General features: G+C 37.5%; 1 protein-coding gene across 1 annotated transcript in view; it reads left to right on the forward strand.

Moving 5' to 3' along the window:
* The window catches only part of USP39 (ubiquitin specific peptidase 39), a 100,526-nt gene that overhangs the window by 48,845 nt on the left and 29,249 nt on the right, over positions 1 to 22,432 (forward strand). Inside the window, exon 7 of the mRNA XM_033949894.1 lies at positions 21,865 to 21,939. Within this exon, the coding sequence (XP_033805785.1) occupies positions 21,865 to 21,939 (75 nt within the window). The remainder of the gene's footprint in view (positions 1 to 21,864; positions 21,940 to 22,432) is intronic.

Consider the following 22,432-nt stretch of genomic DNA (forward strand, 5'->3'; position numbering starts at 1 on the left):
ACTGTGCATAGTAAGTGAAGGGAAGTTTTCATCTCTGGGAATTTATCCAGTTAACTATTAAGTTATTTGGGCAAATTCCTTTGAAAACTGTGGTAATACTGCCTCCACTTTGCTAAATTTAAAATAAAATCATTTTTCCTACCTTGTCTGGTGATTTCTGGTTGCACTTTCTTCTTCTGACTGTGCATCCAATCTTTCTTCCCTTCTATCAGCCTGTATGCTTTCTCTCCTCCACACCTCATTCCCTCCCCCAACTTTTTCTTCCTCTCTCCCTGACCTTTCTTTCTTTTTTTCTGTTTCTCTTCTTTCCTTCTGTTTCCCTGCCTGCCCCCTTTCTTTCTTTCTCCCTGCCGTTCCCCAAGCCACTGCCGCTGCCATCGGGGAACAGGACCCACCAATGGATAACAGGCCCCAAAGCCGACGCCGACGCATGCTCTCCCTGACGTCAATTCTGCAATCGGAGAGGAAGTTCCGCCCAACCAGGCAGCGATTGGCTGGCCCGAACTTCCTCTCCAACTGCAGAATTGACGTCGGGGAGAAGAAGACTTATCGGCTCGATAGATTAGATCGCCAAGACAAAGTGAGTCCTGGGTGATCGACTCACTTTGCCTTGGCGAGCTACTGGCGCCCCTGCCTCGGGCCCCCTGTCAGCTCCGGGCCCCTGAATGCAGGACTGGTAGTACTGCCCTGATGGCGGCCCTGCGGCACACCAGGCAACATCTCGCGGCACACTAGTGTGCCGCGGAACAGCGGTTGAAAAACACTGATCTAGACACTTTGCACTTAAAGCAATTATTTGAAATTATGATCTCCTGTTAAAATATTTTGAAGAAGACAAAGATAATGATCCTATTGCAAAGTACTGCTATTAGAAGCTGAACAGTGAACAATTTCATATTACGCTTGAAGTTTTGAATGATGTCTTATCAGAACTGGCTTCTTTAACCATGGCATTTCAAAAACGTGGTTTGACACCATTGGAAGCTTATCATTTTGCACAGGGTAAATTGAACAAACTTCGAATGCAATACTTAGGCGACAAGGTTAAGTGGAGTGATAAAGTCAACAGTCTTCTTGACAACAGGATGAGGTCTGGAGAAAAAGTTTCAGTAGATACTAATTCCATATTAACTTTCATCAACATCCTATGTTGTTTGCATCTGGGTGAAAGATTTCCTGAAAATGAAGTTGAGGAATGGTCTACTTTTGACTGTACAGCAATATCACAATGCGACTTTGACTTCGGAAATGGACATATCAGATCTCTCTGTTTAAAGTATAAACAATTTCTTCCGGAGGAAAGTGTTATTATTCAGCAATACAATGACTTTAAATTCCTTGTTGCAGGAAAAAATCAAAAGCAATCTGATAAACAGCTTTATGACGAAATTTGCATTTCAGGATGATCAATTTGCAGATTTAGCAAAATTGATGGACATTGGTGCCACATTCTTAGCATCTAGTTCAGATTGTGAGCGTGGTTTTAGTCTAATGAACAATTTGAAGACTAAACAAAGGAATTGTTTACATTTAGAGCATTTGGAAATGCTGATGCGTGCTAAGATTCACCTTCAAGATGGAGGCTCAACAGATCTTGACAGAATTTATTCGGACTGGATAAATATGAAAGATCGTAGGGAAAAACTTTGAAAACTAAATTGCTGTTATTTTCTAAATTTTAAGTATAAAGTACAATGATACCTTATTGATAGGTAGCGTTCAATGAAACATTTCAATGAAACATAATTTATTTTAATTATAATTGTTTTACATATTAGATGTATTACATAATATTCAAGATATATGTTTATTGAAATGAGACTTTATGTTACATAAAGTGTAACTAACATAAAGTGTAACTAAAATTACATTGTGTTTTCGTTAATTCAGACTAAACTCAAAGTCCTGCTCATAAATGCCCATAACTGAACTCCGGGCCCTCTGGCAATCATTTTTATAGCGCACACAAATTTAGTTTTTCTTTAAAATGCGCACAGATGAAATTTTTTGCACACACAGCCTATGAAAAATTAGAGGGAACATTGACCATGACCACCATTTATAGTCATTTTTTGGCTTCAAAATCTCAATTTATATTTGAGTATATATGGTAATTTGCATTGATGGAAAGAACAAATCTTCTGGGCTGCCTACAGTAGATCTTCTATATATTTTACTTAAGACACATGACCCAATTCTTCGGCTTTATTGCTTCAATATGCTTAATATGCATCTTTACTATATATATTTTTAACACATTGATAAAATTTAGGGCCCACTTATTGGTATGTTCCTGGGATAATTTTATGGCTGGCTTAATAAAAATAAGACTTTGACCATGTATTGAATGCTCCATCTTTTTGATTGTTCAGTGTAGTCCTCTGTGTTCTCTTGTCTGATCCCAGTAATAACATCACAACAGAATCTTAACAATGAAAGTTTTATTGCAATACAGGCAGGGTATTTTAAATCTTCAACTTGGAAAAGAGACGGCTGAGGGGAGATATGACTAAGGTGACCATACGTCCCGTTTTCAACGGGACAGTCCAGTTATGGGACTGATTGTTCCGTTGTCCCGACCTACCTCTTCGGGACACCTGAAATGTCCCTTTTTCTGCCGCTGCCACTATCGCGATCCTGCTGACCCTGTGCTGCCAATTCGCGTCCCGGCTCAAACCCGCTGCCATGGCGATCCTGCCCCTGATGCTGCCGATTCGTCACTCTGCCTCGTCCCACCCCTTGGAGCAGCACTCTCTTTTGCAAGTGGCTGGCCCAGAAACTGTCTCTCCGACGTCAGAGTTCACGTCGGAGAGATGCTTGTGGGTCAGCCATGTGTAGGGTAGCTGGCTCGTGGTCTTCTGCCGAGCCGATCTGTGCAAGCCCATCCATCCTGTGCCGTGCAAATGCCAAACCACCATTGGCCATTGCAGGGAGTGCTGGGTACTGAGGAGCAATTGAGACCAGCAGCAGCAGTTAAAAAAGTAAGTAAAGGCCGGGGACAAATGCTGGAAAGCTAAGCAGGGAGGGGCAGAAAGCCTAGATGACTTTTTTTTTTTTTTTCATATGTTGGTGGAGATGGAACAGAGGGGGTGGGGGGATATAATATCCCACCCTACCCCCTCTGTTTCATATTTGTTTCAGGATTATTGTATATTTTCTTTGTATTTTCAGTTCATGATAAAAAAAAAAAAATTTTTTGGGGAAAAAAAATCATCTCAGCCTTCTGCTCCTCTCTGCCTTCCAGTATTTGTCCCCAGCAGCACTCCCCGCATCACTATGTCCAATATCCCCAGGGAGTGCTGCTGGGGAGAAATGCTGGAAGGCAGAGAGGGGCAGAAGGCCAAGATGATTTTTTTAAAATATGGTGGTGGAGATGGAACAGAGGGGGTGGAGTGTGGATATTGGACATAGTGATGCGGGGAGTGCTGCTGGGGACAAATGCTGAAAGGCAGAGAGGGGCAGAAGGCCGAGATGATTTCTTTAAAATATGGTGGTGGAGATGGAACGGAGGGGGTGGGGGTGATGTCGGGAGTGCTGCTGGAGACAAATGAGCAGTTTAACAAGGCGGGGGCAAAAAATGCTGGAAGGCAGTGAGGGGGAGGGGGCACAAACTCAGGACATGGGAGGGAAGGAATAGAAAGGGACAAAGGGTGCTGTTTGGTTAAGGTGACCATACATCCCGTTTTGAACAGGACAGACCCGTTTTCGGATCCCCTATCCTGTTGTCCCCACACACCGCTTCGGGACGCCAAAATGTCCCGTTTTCAGGGACAGCGTCCCGAAGCTGTGCGCGGGAACAACGGGATAGGCGATCCCTTCCTGTCCCTCCCCTGCCGCACCAAAAAAAATAAAAGCCTCCCTCCAGGCCCGATTTAGGTCCACCGCTGCTGCTCCTCTGCTGCCACTACTCGCACCCGGAAGCCTTCTACCCGACGTCAATTCTGACGTCGGAGAGGACGTTCCGGGTCAGCCAATCGCTGCCTGGCTGGCCTGGAACGTCCGCTCCGATGTCAGAATTAACGGGAAGAAGGCTTCCGGGTGCGAGTAGTGGCAGCAGTGGATCGGGGGGGGGGGAGTTTAAATCGGGCCTAGAGGGATGCTTTTGTTTTCCGCAGTTGGGGGGGGAGGAGGTAGGCAGGCAGGCAGGCTGGCTGGCTCTGGGGGAGGGAGGTAGGCAGGCAGGCTTTGGGGGAGGTAGGCAGGCAGGCTCTGGGGGAGGTAGGCAGGCAGGCAGGCTGGCTCTGGGGGAGGTAGGCAGGCAGACTGGCTTTGGGGAAGGCTGGCTTTGGGGGAGGTAGGCCGGCAGGCATTTTGGGAAAGGGGTGGGACAAAGGCTGGAAGGCAGTGAGGGGACATAGGAAGGAGGGATGAAGGAAGGAGAGAAAACGGCAGAGAAGGTTGGGGGGGGGGTTGTAAGTAGAAGAAAGACTAGAGAGATAAAGGCCTGGACCAAAGGGGAAAGACAGGAGGCAGAAGCAGGACTTTGGGAGGTGCAGACAGAGGGGAAGAGCCCCTGAGGAAGAGCAGAGAGAGGCAAGATCATAACAGAGGAGGGAGAGAGAGGGAGACCTGGAACAAGGGTACAAAGGAGAACTGACACTGGATCTGGGGGCACTAAGGACATAGGAAGGAGGCACTGGGGCACTAAGGACATAGGAAGGAGGTGCTGGGGACACTAAGGACATAGGAAGGTATTGGGGGCACTAAGGACATAGGAAGGAAGGAGGGAGGGAATAGAAAGGGACAATTGTTGGGCCTGAGTGCAGAAAGATAGGATGCACAGTCAGAAGGAAACGCAACCAGAGACTCATGAAATCACCAGACAGCAAAGGTAGGAAAATGATTTTATTTTCAATTTAGTGATAAAAATGTGTCAGTTTTGAGAATTTATATCTGCTGTCTATATTTTGCACTATATTTGTCTATTTTTCTATAGTTACTGAGGTGACATTGTTGAAAACCCCCCAAATATAAATAATTAACATTTTCTCTGCATTTAGGGTGCTTTGTGGTTTTTTTAAAATTTTATGGTTATCATTATGAAATAATGATACTGTGTGTACATGAAAAATGAATGGAAGAAATTGGGGCGGGGCTAGGGTGGGATTGGGGTGGGGCTAGGGCGGGATTGGGGGCGGGACTGAATATTAATAGATGTTTCGTTTTGATGAAAAAATAAATGGTCATGTTAGATATGACTGAAGTCTACAAAATCCTGAGTGGAGTAGAACGGATACAAGTGGATCGATTTTTCGCTCCATCAAAAATTACAAAGACATGGGGACACTCGATGAAGTTACACGGAAATACATTTAAAACCAATAGGAGGAAATTTTTTTTCACTCGGATAATAGTTAAGCTCTGGAATGCATTGCCAGAGGATGTGGTAAGAGCGGATAGCATAGCTGGTTTTAAGAAAGGTTTGGACAAGTTCCTGGAGGAAAAGTCCATAGTCTGTTATTGAGAAAAACAAGGAGGAAGCCACTGCTTGCCCTGTATTGGTAGCATGGAATATTGCTACTCCTTAGATTTTGGCCAGGTACTAGTGTCCTGAATTGGCCACTGAGAGAACGGGCTACTGGGCTTGATGGACCATTGGTCTGACCCAGTAAGACTATTCTTATGTTCTTATATTTATCATAAGCAAATCGGCCCAGAATGAATGGGTTATGCTCATCAACCAGCAGATGGAGACAGAGACCAACAAGCTAAGAACTCCGCAGAAAGCAATTCTTCAAAAGCAGTTAGGGAAGCATTAAGTATAAAGTGACAGGTTTTTCAGTCTGGAGAAGCTTCTGTCAATGCTGATTCAGGTAATCAGCCTGCTCACTTGGGAAGTAAGAATATGGTTCAGGGACAACAGTTAACTGCTGAAGGGCTTGCTTCTCATCAAGAAGTGCCAGATATGCATAGACCAGGTTCTTCTAGTTTCCTAACATTGGAGGATGTTATTTTACTTCTGCTCCGGGAGAGAACTTTGCCAGTATGTGATTGCTATTGGAGTGACCTTACCTCCCAAACACCATCTTGGGGAGTGAGGAAACATCTGATGCTGATATTGAGTGCTTTAGCAGGCAGTGAGATAGACATTCTCCTGAACAGCTGGGGTCTTTCCTTGATGCATAAAAGACACACAGCTCTGTGGCACATTGGAGAGAACTTTGCCAATGTGTGATTGCTGTTGGAGTGATCTTACTTCCCAAACGCCATCATGGGTAAATGTAAAGGATCGGTTAAACCTAAATTTTCTACTCCAAAAGTAGGTACAGTTGTTATACCAGGTCCCATGGATAGGCATGTAATCCCAGTAAATGTAGGGAATATAGATAGATCACAGGAGCTCATTTCATCAGATGTTTCATAAGTCCTCCAACTAGAACTCCACCCTCTCCTATAATTTCTCCAGATGTAAGGGAATCCCAAGAGGTTTCCTAGGCTTTGCAAGGTGATCTTCCTAGTCATGTTACTCAATCTCAAATTGTTTTAATTTTGAAAATTCCTGAAAGAGTACATATCATTGTGGCTAGGAATGAATCGCCTAATATAGAACCAACCAAGGAGATATCTTTACAAGATATTTGGAAATTAAAGCAAGTATAGGAAAAATTTGAAAATGTGAACTCAAATTTAATGGTACTTGATAAACATGTCTCAGTTATGGAGACTCGAGTTACTAATCTGAGAGCTACTTCCATCTTGGCAATTAAGGATTTTCAATCTATACATTTTAAATTGGAAATGATGGAAAATGCTTTCAGACCTAAGAATCTTCGTCTCTTAATTTCCCTTCTAGTTACTTATTATCTTCAGAAATATTATTTACCATATTTTTCGCTCCATAAGACGCACCCTAGATTTAGAGGAGGAAAACAAGAAAAAAACCCATTTTGAACCAAATTCTCCCGGCAAGGTTCTGCACCTGTCACCCCTCCCTGCCTGGCTCTGTACCCTGTACTCTGGTGGTCTAGTGGTAAGCCGGGACAGGAGGGATCTGTCCCTGCTGACTAACAATTTTTCACACACCCCAGTACCTTTTTAAATCATCCCCTCGTATCCCCCCCAGTACTTTTAAATCATCCCTTAGTACCTTTTTAAATCATTCCCATCCCCCGCTCCCTCCAGCACTTTTATGATAAAGAAAAAGAAAACCAATAAACAATAATGCATACAACTGCCAGAAACTGAAACAACAACCGGTAAATAAAGATATCATCATTAATGCAGAGAAACCTCCTCCCCCCAATCTGTCAGCTCCCTCCCCCCACCCCCCTTGCAGTGACTCAAGCATTGCCCTCAAAGAAGATCCAACCCAGTGTCCCAGGGCCTTTGACTTATAGGCCCAAAATACGGGCACCCACCCAGCCCTGAAGGAATCTCCCCCCCCTCAGTACTTTGAAATCATCCCCCCGTACCCTCCAGGATAATATTACAACCAGGTCCACTTTACTAGTTACATTTACTCATGAAAAAGATAGATCATTGGTAATGAAAGCCTATTTCCAATATTTGCAGGAGTAAAATAAATATCTTCCCGGATGTTTCTAGATCTACTCAGTTAAGATGTAAAGCATTTTTGGCTATAAAACCTCGAGTGTTAGTTCTGGGAGTTACTTTTTTTCTTAAGTATCCCTGCAAATGTCTCATTACTTTTCAAGAGAAGGAATATGTTTTTTGGGATTCATTGCAGTTAGATAAATTTATCACTAGTCATGAGATAAAGATCTAAGCTAATTTGGAGTGAAAAAAGATTATTGATCACATGAAAGTAGACAAGACTTTCAATTTTACAAAGCCACGCGGCAACAGCCCTGAGGCCCTTTAAATCTCTATGGGCTTTGGGGCTGTTACCGGGCAGCAGCTGCTAGCACGGCTTTGTAAAACAGGCCTTTTGTCTAGGTTTTAACTGAGGCAAGAGTTCTCTTCCAAGGTGTGGGCTATCGGGGCATTATTATTTGTTGATGTAAGAATGTTAATATATGTCCTATGAATTGTCTATCCTGTTTCCTATGTGTAAATGGAAATGTTATAAAATTGTTAAAAAAACTAAAGTAACAAAAACTTCTCCTGTTTTTATGGTGTTTTGGGCCAGCAATGGTTAAGTGGAGATTTTTTCCCCTCCAGAGTGTGTCCTTCTGCTTTCTAGGGCTTTCCTCATGAGGTAGATGCAGGAGCTTCAGGGGGATTTGGACTTTGAAGATCATTTTGGTCTCTAGATTCTCCCTTGTGTGCTAAGAGACTGATGTTTGTCCGTGTCTGGTGAGGTGGAGGTTAGGCAGAAGGTGTGTGGTGTTGTTGTTGTTGTTTTTTTTTCCCCCCAGAAAGCTCTGCAGATACTGGTACTAGTCATTGGAGCACTCTTAATTCCTTTTGATAGTGACATTTCTCAGCTGGATATTTTAGAAGAAGATGAGATTCCTTCCATGGAAGGTGGTGACCCTAGTGAACTTCCTGGCATAATCTCATAAGTGTTGGAAGCCTGAATATTTCCAAGCCTTTAATTCCTTTCTTTAATGTTTAAGTAGATACAATTTGACAAGGGAATCATAAATCCAAGAAAGCCTCTCTAGTTAATTAAGCTTTTCAGGTATTGATTTCAGCAGTGTGGGAAGCTCTGGAAGCTAGACTTGTAGTTAAGTTTTATGTTCTCCTTTAAAAGAAACAAAAGTTGAAGTTATCAGGTGTAGATGATTTAGTGACTATGGACACTAAGAAACAGTGCCTTTCGAAGGAGGTACAGCTCTCAAGAACAGTCAGGATCATAAGCTGGAAACTGTTCTTAAGTTTTTGAAGCTGCAGCTTTAGGTCTGTGCTTCTTACATGTCTACTCTAGAGCATGTTTATGCTGAATCCAGTGGGCAGGAGATAACATCAGAGATGGAGATACTAAGGATGCAGCCCATTTATAGTCATCTGTGGCTTATGTAGCTGATGCTTTGTATGATCCCATCAAGATCTCTGCAAAATCTGTGGCAGTCTGCTTCAGCTAGAAGACTCTTCTAGTTATTGAATTGGCTAGTAGATACAGCTTTCAAGTTCTGTCTAAATAGGCTTTGTTTTAGGTGTAAGCTTCTTTTTGGGGAAGATTTGGAGCAGATTGTGAAGGTTCTTGGTGAGGCAAGACATTTGAAGTTGTTGAAAGACAGGCCTAGATCATCTTTTAGAGTTCAGCAGGAGTGGCCTAAGTTTAGAGAGGCTGAGAGGTGTAGGCTAGGTTCATAATGCTTGTGTCTACCAAATAGGTCTCTCTTTGACAATTGGAAGGGTTCCTAGCTTCAGAGGTTGACAGGAACTTCTAGGGCTGTTGAATGAAGTGACTGTGGTTTTCCCCCCACTCCCTTATCAGAATGTAAAGGGGGTCATTTAATCCACATTTTACCAGGAGTGAACCCAAATTATAATTAACCAGTGGGTAATGTATGTGACATAAAAAGCATACAAGTTGAGTCTCGAGCTCTAGTGAAGAGAGAGACATTTTTAGTTACCTTACAATGTCTTCTGGCTCTTGGAGCAGTTATTCCTGTTGTGGAGCACAAGAAAGGACGAGGCAAGTATTCAGTTTATTTTGTAGTACCCAAAGGGATGGTTCTTTTTGTCCAATTATCGAGGAATAAATTGTTCTCTGGATCTCTCACCTCAGGTTGGAGACTTTACAGTCTGTCATTTCTGTAGTCTGAGCAGGAGTTTATTAATGGGTCTAGATTTCAAAGAGGAGTATCTCCACATTGGAATATAAGATATTCATCTAGGATTTCTTGATTTTGCAGTTTTGGGCCAGCATTTGGTCTGGCTACAGCTCCTTGGACTTTTTTCAGAAGTCATAGTAGTCATTGAACTGTCTTCGCAAAACCTGCCACTAGGTCTATTCTTATGTTGATGATTTTTAATCAGAGCAAAATCTAAGCAAGAAAATTGGAGAGAGATATCTCATATAGTAGTTTTTATAGTCTGTAAGTTGGATGGTCAATCTTTTCCAAAAGCAAGCTGGAGTCTTCACAACCTTTGAAATATTTGGGAGTTGTGTTTGAATAAGATCTTTATGCAGCAAAAAGTATCAAGAACTTGGGACTATGTGCGAGTGCTGAGATCCATGGTGGTGACTGTAGACTTAATACCATGGGCTTGATCTCGCATGTGCTCGCTACAGCTCTTTTTCCTATATTGTTAGTCACCTCAAACTCAGTCTCACAAGGTCCAGCATCAATAGCTTCTGACAGTAAAATCCATTATGAAGTGGTGGTTGAATATCCCAAACTTGTCTAGGGGACTTCTCTGGAGCCTTTAAACTTGATAATAGTGTAGTAATGGATATAAGGTTCCTTGGATGGGAAGTTTATTATTTAGAAACAGAATAAATGAAGGAAGATAAAGTCCATATGGCCTATCTAGTCTGCCTAACCATTCCATCTGCTATCCCCTCCTTCCCTTAGAGATCCAACATCTTGATTTATCAATTGCTTGGAAAACCAACTATGAGGAAGGCATTGGAGCCAATGCAGTGTCTGGTCCAGAAAAAAGTGCTATATAGCTTTTCTGACAATACGATGGTGGTAGTTTGTCGATCATTGGGGAGATAGCCAGGGAATAAAGTATGCCTTTTTATTGGACTGAATATCTGATCTCCTTGTCAGCAGCTCACAGCAGGAGTAGAAAATATACAGTCAGGCTTCCTGAGCAGGCACATTCTAGATCTAGGAGAATGGGGGGGGGTGTGGCTTGGACGCGAACTCGGATGGTTGGATAAACGAGTAGCTCCACATAGACAAGCATATATATAAGAAATACTACCAATATTTTTTAAGAAATTACTAAAATATATTACAACATGACTTCTACTAAACAAAGTAAAGCTGATTTGGGAGCCGGAATATCTGGAAGCAACAAGAGGTCGAAACCAGAGCCAGGTACACCCTCTAAAACTCCGCTGCCAACAGAAAAAAACCTCGATGTTATGGAAGAACTGAGACAAATCAAAGAAATTGTCTTAGATAGTAACAAAAAACTACAAAAAGCGATAGAAGAAGCTGCAATACTTACTAAAAGAGTTGACATGACAGAAAACAGAATTTCAACATTGGAAGATAATACAGAACAATTAAACATAGATATGAGTCACAGCAAAATCATATGGAAAGAAGTGACAGAAATAAAAAAAAATCTTGAAGACAGCCGGAATCGCGAACGAAGGAATAATTTGAGAATAATTGGATTACCGGAAGGAGTGGAAAAAATGATCCGATTGCCTTTCTGGAAAAATTTCTACCTAAAATATTGCCACTAAAATTTAAAACAGAACTAGAAATAGAAAGAGCACACAGGATTCCAACACAAAGAAATAACACTCAAACGGGACCGAGAACTTTAATATTTAAACTTTTAAGGCATCAACAAGCAATTGAAATATGTCAACTTGCCAAGGAAAACAAGAATCTAAAATGTCAGGACTCAAAAATACACATTGTCCCAGATTTTGCGAAAGAAACAGCAACAAGAAGAAAACAACTTTTGGACATGAGACCACAACTAAGATCATTAGGAGCTAGATTTGGGCTCCTATACCCAGCGGTAATGAAAGTTACTATCGCTAACAAAACTCAAAACTTTAATGACCCCAAAAAACTACAGGAATTTTTAAATCAACATGAACAACCAATGACAATATAAGGATAAAGAAGACTACTTATAAAAATTACAAACTTATATATACTTATATGATTGACAAAACTTTAATAAGGAAATTAAAAAAAAAAAAAAAAAAAAAAACTTCGGTTGAGAATTGGAACTTTCAGGGCAACGGAAGAGGAATACACGAGGATCAGATTAAATATTTGAATAACAAATAACATTCTAGTTAAGAAGCAGAGAAGAAAGAAAAATCCGAAGAAATACACAAGATTCAATTCTAGAATTTTAAACTTACATGCAGAAAAGCGAAGTGGACAGAGATCCGTCTTGAATGATGACAAAGGAAGATTTCCTCTACAAAAGACTAAGAGACGTGCTGATTGGACAGAAAATGCTAGGGGTGGAGTAAAGAAGGAAATGAGAGCCTTCCTTCAATCACAATGATGCTTATAGAGATAGAAGGATAACATAATATGATTGGTTTAATCGAGCTATTTCCTGTGGAAGGCGGTGCTTCCGGCTAAACTTGCGTTTCAAATATATAATACTGCGTTTCAAATACGCTAAACTAGGAAAAATAAATAAAAAGATTTGAATTTGAAACGCAAGTTTGCCTAATAAGTTTTAAATTTGTTTTGTTTTGGGGATTCTATTGAGCCTCATGTTTGTTCTTCATACAGAAAAATTGCAACAGATGGTAAAGAAAAATTCTGATGATTTAGAATAATAATAATGATATATAAGGTGAATATCTTTTTGATCTCAAATATTTTTAAATATTTTTAAAATAGGAATATATGTAAAAAGATATTGGAGAATATTTAAATATTGATCTTAATAGATTGTTTCATCATATATAACAAATATATATAAAGATTTATATAATATGATGATATATTATATATTAGATGTTATATATATATATAAATTATTTCATTGAAATAAATCAGCCTATAACTTAAAAAATATTCAAATATGGATAAATAATCTTTTATATTAATATTTAAAAAAAAAAATGATGACCAAAGTTTTTAATAAGCTCTTTTGTTTAAAAAAAAAAAAATAAAAATCTAAGGTAGTAATTTAGATAAATTATTAATAGCTTGGGGGAGTTATTTAAATCTAACCTCAATCTGCGTATCCAAGTTTTCGTAATTAATAAGGGAGGGAAGGGAGGAATGGGAGGGAATAGAGGGGAATTATATAAGAAATTAAGGGATTTAGGGAGGGGAAAGGATATAAAATATTTAAAAGATTGGGAAAAATTTTACTTACAATTTTTATTGTATATTATCCAAAAAAAAATTTAATAAATGGATTTTAAAATAATGTCCTTGAATGTTAATGGTCTAAATCATATGATAAAAAGGAAAAAAGCTCTATCATTTTTAAAGAGGCAAAATACAGATATATGCTTTATACAAGAGACCCACCTTTCACATATTGAATCTAATAAGCTGGAAGGAGGTTGGGTCAAACACTGTTTTTTCTCACCAGCTATAGGGAAAAAAGCAGGTGTTGCTATTCTAGTTAATAAAAAATGTTCTGCTTCATTCAAATTAAAAGCTTCAGATATTCATGGAAGATGGATAATAGTGGAAATGAATATGGGAAATACTACCATGATGTTGATTAATATATATGCCCCTAATTCGAACCAAAACAAATTTTTTAAAACCCTTCAACAACTGATCTTACCACTGGCTACTTCAAATCTAATAGTAGCAGGGGATTTCAATGCTGTAATGGATCCTTTATTAGATAAAAACCCAAGTAGAGTTATGAAATCTATGGGATTAGAAAATTTGATACAATCTTGCGATTTAACAGATATCTGGAGAATACTTCATTTTAATGATCGGGAATTTTCTTTTTGTTCTCATGTTCACAATTCTTTTTCAATATTCCAAGTCTTACTGAAATAGAATCTATCATCAAAACCATCAACATAAAAGGTTCACAAACCGACTCTATTCCTCCTTTTCTTCTAAAACGATATTTTTGCATTTTTGGTCCAACAATACATACTTTAGTGAGTGAAAGTTTAAAACAAGGCATTATACCAAAGGATTGGAAACATTCAATTATTTACCCTATTTCAAAAAATCACAAAATTAGCACTGAGGATTGTACAAACTATAGACCCATAGCCAACATCCCTTTCTTATCCAAGTTAACGGAGAAGGTAGTCTATAACCAAATCTCCGACTTTATTGAAAAAACCAACATTCTTCATCCTAATCAGACAGGTTTCAGGCAATACCATTCCACAGAACACTCCTTAATAGGTATGACCACCTCTATTCATTATTTCCTAGACCATCACCAATCAGTTCTTCTAGTCTCTCTTGACCTATCGTCAGCCTTCGACACAATTGATCATGATTTACTAATAAATAGACTCCAAACAATAGGTATTACAGACCAGGTACTATCCTGGTTCCAATCTTATTTTTCAAATCGCTCCTCATCTGTTTCTTTCAATAATACAATTTCTGATACTTTTTCCACAACGTACGGTGTTCCTCAAGGTTCTATACTCTCTCCTCTCTTATTCAATATATTTCTTGCTCCTTTGTTGACTTTATGTCAATCAATTGGTTTCAATACTTTTGCTTATGCTGACGATATACAGCTTCTGCATCCTATTAATCCTGACAACCCTTCTGACATAGCCCAAATTAACACAAAACTTGAACAAATTCACTACTGGTTAATCAATAATCGTTTAGCATTGAACATCAATAAATCCAATATACTGCTTTTTCCTTGGAAAGACAACCCTACTCTTATCTCGCCAATCTCTGTCAATGGACTCCCTTTACAAGTAGTACAAAAAAACAAAATTCTTGGTGTAATTCTGGACCATAAACTTACTTTTCACGATCATATCAGCAGTGTTATTAAGTCTTCTTTTTTTAGACTGAGACAGATACGCTCTATTTCCCAGCTATTCAATAATGACTCTTTGAAAATTCTCATCCATTCTCTTGTAATTTCAAAATTAGATTACTGCAACGCTTTATTTAATGGTATAGCACAAAAAGAAATCAGACGTCTTCAGATAATTCAGAATACAGCCATTAGACTTGTCACAAAAGCTAAAAAATTCGACCATATAACTCCTCTTCTTAAGGAAGCTCACTGGCTTCCAGTAGCTCACAGAATAACTTACAAACTTTGTCTGCTCACATTTAAATCTCTTCTGTTTAAAACTCCGGCCTTCATTCATAAACTATTAATTCCTTATTCCTCCAATAGAACCCTAAGATCAGACCAACAGCACTTATTAATGATTCCATCGTTAAAAATAATAAACACGCGCCGTCAGTATATTTTCTCAGTAACGGCTCCCCAAACTTGGAATTCTCTTCCCATCTATTTACGTGAAGAACTTAATCTAGACAAATTTAAAATCAAACTGAAAACTTTTTTATTTAACGATGCATTTGTTATCTGACTTATAGTTTTCTTTTTAACATCATCAACTTCATTTGTTTCTATTTCTCTTTTCTTCACATATTCAACTATTTTTATCCCATCCTTTCTGTGTTTTCCTTATTTGGTTCCCCACTTTGCTCAATTACATTGTAACTTCTTCCCCTACCTTCCTTTTGTTTCCAGTTTGTTCAGTTATCGTCTAGTCTTGTGAGTTTTTAATTATTTTAAATTTATTTTATTTTGTAACTTTATTAATGTGTAAATCGCCTTGAATATTGAAAAGGCGATTAAACAAATAAATAATAAACTTGAAACTTGAATAGATTACGGTTCTGGGTTTCAAGCGCAAGTTGGATGCACACCTTCTTGCAAATCATATTGAGGGATACGGTAATTTCAGGTCTCCATAAAGGAGGACCAAAATGGGCCGCCGCGTGTGCGGATCGCCGGACTAGATAGACCTCGGTCTGATCCGGTGAAGGCATTTCTTATGTTCTTATGTTCTTATATATTTATTTCAAATCATCTAGCACAGCAAGTGACACAAGCTGCCATTGATCCTATTATTTTATCTGATCATGGTGGAGTATGGATCAAAATTAAAATTATAGATCAAAATAATAATAGACCAATTTGGAAGTTGGATAATACATTGTTGGCTGATCCAATTTTTTGTGAAAATCTTTTAATAAAAATGAAAGAATTTTTTCAAATGAATGATAAAGATGAGATTAATAGAGAAATTTTATGGGATGCCTTTAAAGCATCAATTAGAGGACAAATAATTTCCTATTCGGCTTTTCTTAAAAAACAAAATAAAAAACAATTTTTAATTTTAGAAAAAGAGATTAAAAATTTGGAATTAAAACTAATAGAAAAATGGGAATATTCAATTCAACAAGAATTATTAAAACTAAAAGTTAAATATAATGAAATCTCATCTAAAATGATTAGGAAAGATTTATTCTCTCAGCAAACGTTGTATTATGGTAACTCAAATAAGTCGGGAAGAATATTAGCAAACTATCTTAAAACAAAAAAAAGGAAAACAAAATTAATAGCTATAAAAGATGAAAATGGAGACACATTTACACAAATTGAACCTATATTAAAACAATTCCTAAAATTTTATAAATCTCTTTATTCTTCCGAGACTTATATAAATAAAGAAAAAGATGGTTTAGAATTTTTGAAAATGTTAGAGGGTCCAAAAATTCCTGAACATATAAAACGATGTTTAGAAGAACCAATATCACTAAAAGAATTAGGAACAGCTTTGAAATCCCTTAGAGTTGGATCCGCTCCAGGTGGTGATGGATATACAGTTGAATTCTATAAAACATTTCAAAATTTTTTACTACCCTATTTACTAAATCTTTATCAATATCAACTTAATAAAGGTTGTATTAAAGGCACTATATCAGAATCTTTAACTATTGTTTTGCCAAAACCTAATAAAGATTCCACTTTGGTCTCAAACTATAGGCCAATATCTTTAATAAATGTTGACGGAAAATTGTTAGCAAAAATACTTGCGTTAAGATTGGCTAATGCTCTCCCCCACATTATAGGTATGCATCAAACAGGATTCGTTGCTCAAAGACATTCATCTCACAATACCAGATTAACATTCCATATGCTATATTTAACAAAGAAAATGAATGAGCCTACTTTTGCTGTTTCATTGGATGCAGAAAAGGCTTTCGATAGAGTAGAGTGGCCTTTTATGTATCAGGCAATGGAATGGTTTGGTATAGGTCCTGGATTCATACAAATGATACAAACATTGTATAGCTCCCCTTCTGCAAGATTATATATCAATAATACTTTTTCAGAAAAATTTAATCTACAGAGAGGAGTTAGACAAGGATGTCCCTTGTCTCCTTTACTGTTTGATATTGTTTTAGAACCCTTAATATTAGCTATCCAACAAGCAAAGGAGATACAAGGTATACCTCATTCAGACAGAGAATATAAAATATCTGCTTATGCAGACGATTTATTATTATATTTGAGGAATCCAGAATCTACCATTCCATATCTACTTGAACTAATTGAGAAATTTGGAAGTTTTTCAGGATATAAAATTAACTGGAATAAATCAGAAGTTCTTCCTCTAAATGTATATTGTACAAAAGGTTTATTTGATACATTCTCTTTTGTTTGGAAGGAAGAATCTATTAAATATCTTGGAATTTGGATAACAAAAACAGTAGATGAAACAATGAAAATTAATGAAAAATGTCTAATACAGAAAGTGACAGAAATGTGTGAGCAATGGAATCCTTTACATTTATCTTGGTGGGGAAGAGTACAAACCGTTAAAATGATGATTTTGCCTGTAGTTTGCTACCAAATGGGGATGATACCAGTTTTCTTTCAAGAATCTTTCTATACAAAATTAAATAGAATTTTGACAAAATTTATTTGGCTTAATAAAAAACCAAGAATTGCTTTAGTGTCGTTGCAAAAACCAATTAAGGAGGGAGGGGTAAATTTTCCCAACTTTTATAGGTATCATCAAGCCTATATTTTACATCATGGTATGTATTGGATCCTCCCAGAGCCCACTGATAATATTCCAGACTGGTTTTGGTTGGAATGGAGACTTATATTTCCATTACGTCTTAGTCATGTAATTAGTATCAAAATGCCAAAGTTATACAAAGATCATAAAATATTTATGGATACCTGGAAAACTCTAAGATACATAAGTAATTTAACTCAAATTCCAATTAGTAAATCAACTACTCAAACAATATGGCTAAATCCCAAGATCAAAATTGGCGGTTTTAAAGTCATCTGGAAACATTGGATGACAGCAGGCATTCGTATTTTGGATGATGTAATAAAAAATGATAAATTGCTGGAGTTTTCACAATTGCAACATAAATTTGGTCTTAATAAAACACAATATTTTAAATGGTTGCAATTGAAGCAATCTATTCAGGAAGGGTTCCCTGAATGGAAAAACCTTGCTAAATATCACAGTTTAGAATTCTTATGTTTCCAGATGGACTCAATAGGACATAAAGCCGCACAGTGGTATAAAATAATATCTGGATTTATAAATAAAAAACCAAAAAATGGTCTTAGAGACATTTGGAGCATTGAGATAAAACACCAAATTAGTGCATCTCAATGGCCACGACTTTGGTCTTGGAGGCTAAAATGTACGGTATCAGCATCTATGAGACAAACTTGGTTTTTTCTTCTTCACAGAGCATTTTGGACCCCTGTTCGTTTGCAAAAAATAGATAGCTCAAGGTCTAATAGATGCTGGCACTGTCATATTGAAATTGGGACATTAGATCATCTTTTATTCTTTTGTCCATTTATCTTATCATTCTGGAAATCAATTTGGCCCCAAATTAATAGAATATTAGAAAATCCAGTAGCCTTGACATATGATACTATATTATTTGGAACAACCATGAGAGCAAAAAGCCAAATTTCATCAAGTAATAACAAACTTTTATTTATCCTAACTGGAATAGCAATACAACAAATCACATTCAATTGGAAACAACATGATAGATTGAATTATATGTTCTGGTGGAATTCTGTATGCCATATATACAAAATGGAACTCGCTATTGCAACACATAAAGGATATATGAATAAATTTCAAAAAATATGGGGACCATTAAAAGATTTTTGTAAAGAATGATAAATTTTCCCATGAATAGAATTTGAAAAATCTGAAGACCGTTAACAGATTTCTTTAATGAATGATTAACTTTTCCCAAGATAAGATATTTGAATAGAGGGGAATGGGGTGGGCTTTTAATTCTGATTATTACATACTAATTTAATATTTGAATGAATTTGCAATAAAATTGATTTATGTATTATTGATTGGGAGGGAGGGAGGGAAAGGGGATTATTATATCCAATAAGAATTATATAAATTTAGATTTCTTGCATAATATTATAACTTTATATAATATTAAATTTCTAATGAAATGTTAAATTTGATGTTAATATATGAGTTAATCAAGTGTGTATATTCAAATTTCTAATGAGTTTATTGAAACACTTGTTGTAACATAAGAAAATGAATAAAGATTTATAAAACAAAATAGATCTAGGAGAATGGAAGTTATCAAAAAAGGCTTTTGCCACTGGGGGATTCCCGCATGAGCTTGATGGTGTCAGCACAAAACTTCAAAGTTTCTTGATATTTCAGTCAGAGGAGGTATGATGATCTTTTTCCAGTAATCTAATTCCTAAACAAATCCAGAAACTTTTTCCAGTACTGGCAGCACAAGGGTGACTTGTACATTTGTTTCCCGTTGCCATTCTTGGATCAAGTGGATCAAGTGTTACAAAAAGTAGTTTCACCTATTCTCCCCAGCATGGTCCACCTCATGCAGAAATCTTAACAGGATACAAATGAATCTCCCCACAACAAAAAATCTCAAGTACAAATGAATATTCCACTATGTATGCTCAGATTCTTGAAAGTGAAAACCTGGATCGACCTCACCGAAACTGTCAGGACAGATCCTAATCATACCACATTTCGGAAGAAACTAAAGACCCTCCTTTTCGACACCTTGAGCCATTCCAAAAACTAAGTCCAACTTACAGAACTTAAGGAATTCAAGGTCTTAATTGACTCTTAACGTCTGCTTACACTGTAATGCCTCCTTTATATTTCAGAATTCTATATGTCGTGTCTAATGTACTGTGTTCTTAATATCCTGCATAGCCCCTTTGCAACCCCCCTCTTTTTGATTCTGTTATGATCCAATGTATTCTCCATTTCTTGCTGTAAGTATCCTTGAACCTTTATAGGTATAGCTCGATGCACAAATAACAGATTAGATTAGATTTCTCATTTTATATTGTTGATCCTGGCAGTTCTGGGTTAGCCACACCAGCTTTGGTGCATAGATCTCATGTAGTTACAAATAGAGTGCAGTCTGAAGTTGCCTCAGGCGAGAGGCCATCTTCAAAGACTGATGTTAATGGATGACTGTCTTGCTTTTGTCATTTAGCTGGCCTTTAAAAAGTGGCAATTGAGATGTAAGGGATATTCAGATGGTGTTATTGTGACTCTTGTACAAGCTAGGAAGAGTTTCACGTTTTCAAGTTTATTTTAAAATTTGATCAAACGATTCTAAAAATTTCTAAGCGGTGTACATAATAAAAATATAGGGAAACAAGAAATTTAAAAGTACGAACAATGACAAACTTAAAATACAGACATACGGAACCAAAGGGAAAGGAGTAGAACTACTGTATAATGGTTTAAGAAAAGTAAGATGAAAATGGATAAAATGATAGGTAGAGGGAAGGATAAGAGGTCTACTACTGTACTATTATAGAGTTTTGGGGAGGCATTTTGAGAACTGGTACGACGAGAGGAGTTGGTTGCCTTTTAGTGCATTGGTAGCTCAAATTTTTACTATTTCTTCTTCTGGATTGTTCGATAAAAATTCTTGCTGTATTCTTGCTGGAAGCTTTGGGTTTTTACCATGGTTGTTTAGAGGGATTGTTAGGTTTGTACTGAACGTTTGTTTTCTTAAAGGAATTACTCACTTACATCCTCCAATTCTTCTATAGCAGAACCACCTTTTGAGCCTTTAAGGAAAGTGTCTTTTGAAGCATCTTACTTTAAAGGGGAAATTTTGATAGCAGTTTCTCCAGCCAGAAGAATTTCTGAATTTCAGGCTTTATCATGCAGAGATCCCTTTTTGTGTTTTATTGGATCTATTTACAATTATTTTTTCTTCCTAATGTGTCTTTACCTCAATTTCTTTACCTCCATTTCAAAGCATGATTGAGGTGATGGGTATAAGGTTCTTTGGGTGGTTGGATATTTGTAGAGTTTTTTATCTTGCTTAAGCAGCATCTTATTAATTTCATACACCTAATCATTTGTTTTCTTATTTGCTGAATCTAAAAAAGATGAAATGGCTACAAAAACAACCATTACTCCATTGGCAGTTTCTTTGCTTACGTTCAAGGTCATCAAGTTCCTCTTTAACTTCAAGTCCATTCAACTAGGAGAATGGCAATCTCTTGGGCTGAGTCACAATTTCTTTCCCTAGCAAGGATTTGTAGGCTGCTACGCGGTGATCTTTACATTTTTTTTGCTAAGCTTTTTTTTTTTTAATAAATGAAGCAGCATTTGGTGGAAGAGTGCTTTCAGAAGTAGCATCATTTTCCCATCTGTTGGTTCTGGACTGTTCTGGGTAGGATGAATTGGAAGGAAAATTTTGATCTGTCTTGATAAATTTTCAGTTCTTTGAGTCCAACCAAGACAAGTCCAGACTGCCTTCCACTAGTCAAAGAAGGAGATTTTGGTGGTTTATTAATCTGTATGATTCTAATTTTAGTATTTGTGCTGTCGAAGTGAGGTGAAACCCTCGATGTACGGATTCCTCTTTGGATATTTCTGTTTGCTGAACAGTCCTGGATTCTTTTTGGTTTCTTGAATAGTTTTTCTCTCATTCACCTTTTGTTTTGTTACAGGGTTACGATGAGCTTCGGCTGCATAAAGCCTTTTGTACAGCAGAGCTTTTAATGCGTTGGTCTTGTCTGGCTGATGGGCACAATCCATTGTTTCTGAACTGATCTGGTTGGACTAAACAAAATAAAAATTAACAGGGAAGACCAAATCTTTCCTTGGGTGAAAACTGTTGGTTGGGGGAGGTAAATCAGATTTTAATATGTTTGAATTTGCTGGTAGTGTTTTTAAAGGCATGTTAAATATTGTGTATGTCATCAGATATTGTATATGTCTCTTATCTTTCTTTTATTGTTTTGTCCATTTCTTCCTTGTTGCTACAGGGGATGGAGTTGACTTCCTCTCTTGGTTTCTCAATGCTTTGAATTTGGCCCTTGGAGGGACGAAAAAGAGAAAAAGTAAGTGGCCTGGATTCAGTCCCTAAAGAGTCGAGTTTGCCAAAGGAAGACTTAAATAACATGTCTTATTTGACCTTGATGATGATTGGTATTGCAGGACAAGTTGTTTAACTTGACATATTATATTGATGAAAGACTTCTAATGAGCTGACATGATACCCTGCCTTTCATATCCTAGCTCAGTTTTCCAGTGCTATAAGACTGACAGTAACAACCCTGATATATTTAGATGACTGATTGCATGAGTCTCTGGGCATTTACTATTGTAAGTTTTAGTATCCATTAAGCTTTTGTTGACATTTTTAGAAAGTTTTTGTTATAGGCGTGATGAGAGCCCTGAGTAGCAAATAGGCAGAAATAAGAATTACGATGTTTAGTGTCAGGTAAGCACAGGTGCAGATGGCATCATGAAACCCTCCATTTCTTTATCATCAACAGCCCCCTATATGACCCTTGATCCTATGATTGAGACCAGCTCTTCTGAGACCTCTTT

This window comes from Geotrypetes seraphini, chromosome 6 (genome assembly GCF_902459505.1).
Source record: "Geotrypetes seraphini chromosome 6, aGeoSer1.1, whole genome shotgun sequence".
NCBI lineage: Eukaryota > Metazoa > Chordata > Amphibia > Gymnophiona > Dermophiidae > Geotrypetes > Geotrypetes seraphini.